Source organism: Octopus bimaculoides, chromosome 17 (assembly GCF_001194135.2).
Source record: "Octopus bimaculoides isolate UCB-OBI-ISO-001 chromosome 17, ASM119413v2, whole genome shotgun sequence".
NCBI classification, from domain to species: domain Eukaryota; kingdom Metazoa; phylum Mollusca; class Cephalopoda; order Octopoda; family Octopodidae; genus Octopus; species Octopus bimaculoides.
The window spans coordinates 31,841,455-31,842,562 of NC_068997.1; the positions used below are offsets into that span (position 1 = coordinate 31,841,455).

At 33.7% G+C, this 1,108-nt stretch overlaps 1 protein-coding gene across 1 annotated transcript in view; it reads right to left on the bottom strand.

Annotated features, from left to right (window-relative positions):
- LOC128249716 (uncharacterized) overlaps positions 1 to 1,108 on the bottom strand; it is a 113,915-nt gene that overhangs the window by 30,198 nt on the left and 82,609 nt on the right. Inside the window, exon 16 of the mRNA XM_052974148.1 lies at positions 475 to 765. Within this exon, the coding sequence (XP_052830108.1) occupies positions 475 to 765 (291 nt within the window). The remainder of the gene's footprint in view (positions 1 to 474; positions 766 to 1,108) is intronic.

A 1,108-nucleotide genomic window follows, 5' to 3' on the forward strand; every position in this document is an offset into this window, starting at 1 on the left:
AATAATAATAATAATAATAATAATAATAATAATAATAATAATAATAATAATAATAATGGTACTCTTAGATACTGTGGACGAATACTGGGAAGCCTAAAAGCATCAGAACTACAAAAAGTTGTTCTCTTGAGTACTGCCTGCATTGTATGGAAAACTTTGTCAACCTGAAAATATATAATTCTCTTAAAGCTCTTTCAAAGCCCAAATATTAATTTAACAGTTCTCAGATTCTGGTCTCCTTTCCCAACTTTATATCATTGCTAGTCATAAAATGACATTCATAATATACTGTCCAACTTGCAGTTACTTGAGGTCTCAGGGCAAGACTTGGAACAGCCCATATAAAAACTAAGTAAATAATGATAATGATGAAGGTGGTGGTGGTGGTGGTGACAATGACGACAACGATGATGATGATGATGATGGTATTATTAATATGGGACATTAGAAACTTTCAGCTAGTCACCAACTTACATGATCAATCTCTGAGAATTTCCCTTCAAAAAATGGTATTTCCACATCATTTATAATCTGAAAGATAGTATTGTACTTCTGGACAACCATCTGAAGTTTGCTGATTGCAGTCTGTAGTTCTGTCAGTTGAACATCCCCTAATATATCTGTAACACTTATCTGACAAGTAAACTCCACTGGTTCCAAAGAAAGATATCGCATTTCTTTAAGTATTCTCAGAAGATCAGCAGGTAAATTAACATAGATAACAGAAGGTCTGTCTTGTTCAGTTTCATCATAATCTTCAGTTGTCTAGAATATGAAAAGAAATAGGCATTTTACGTATGTATACGTGTGTGTGTGTGTGTGTGTGTGTGTGTGCGCGCACGCACGCACGTGCATGCATGTGTGAATGCGTGCATGCATGTGTGAATGCGTGCATGCATGAGTTTAAATCTTGATTTTGACTAAAAAGCGAACATGTTAGATCTTGATAGCAGAATTTTTAGGTTCATAAGATTGTACAGAATATTTTCTAAGATATCTTCAAATGTTTCACAGGTAGGATTAGGTTAATTGCAGTAGTACTAAGTATATATATAAAGTACATATTCAACACACCAACACCCAACACATTCTACTATATATATATATA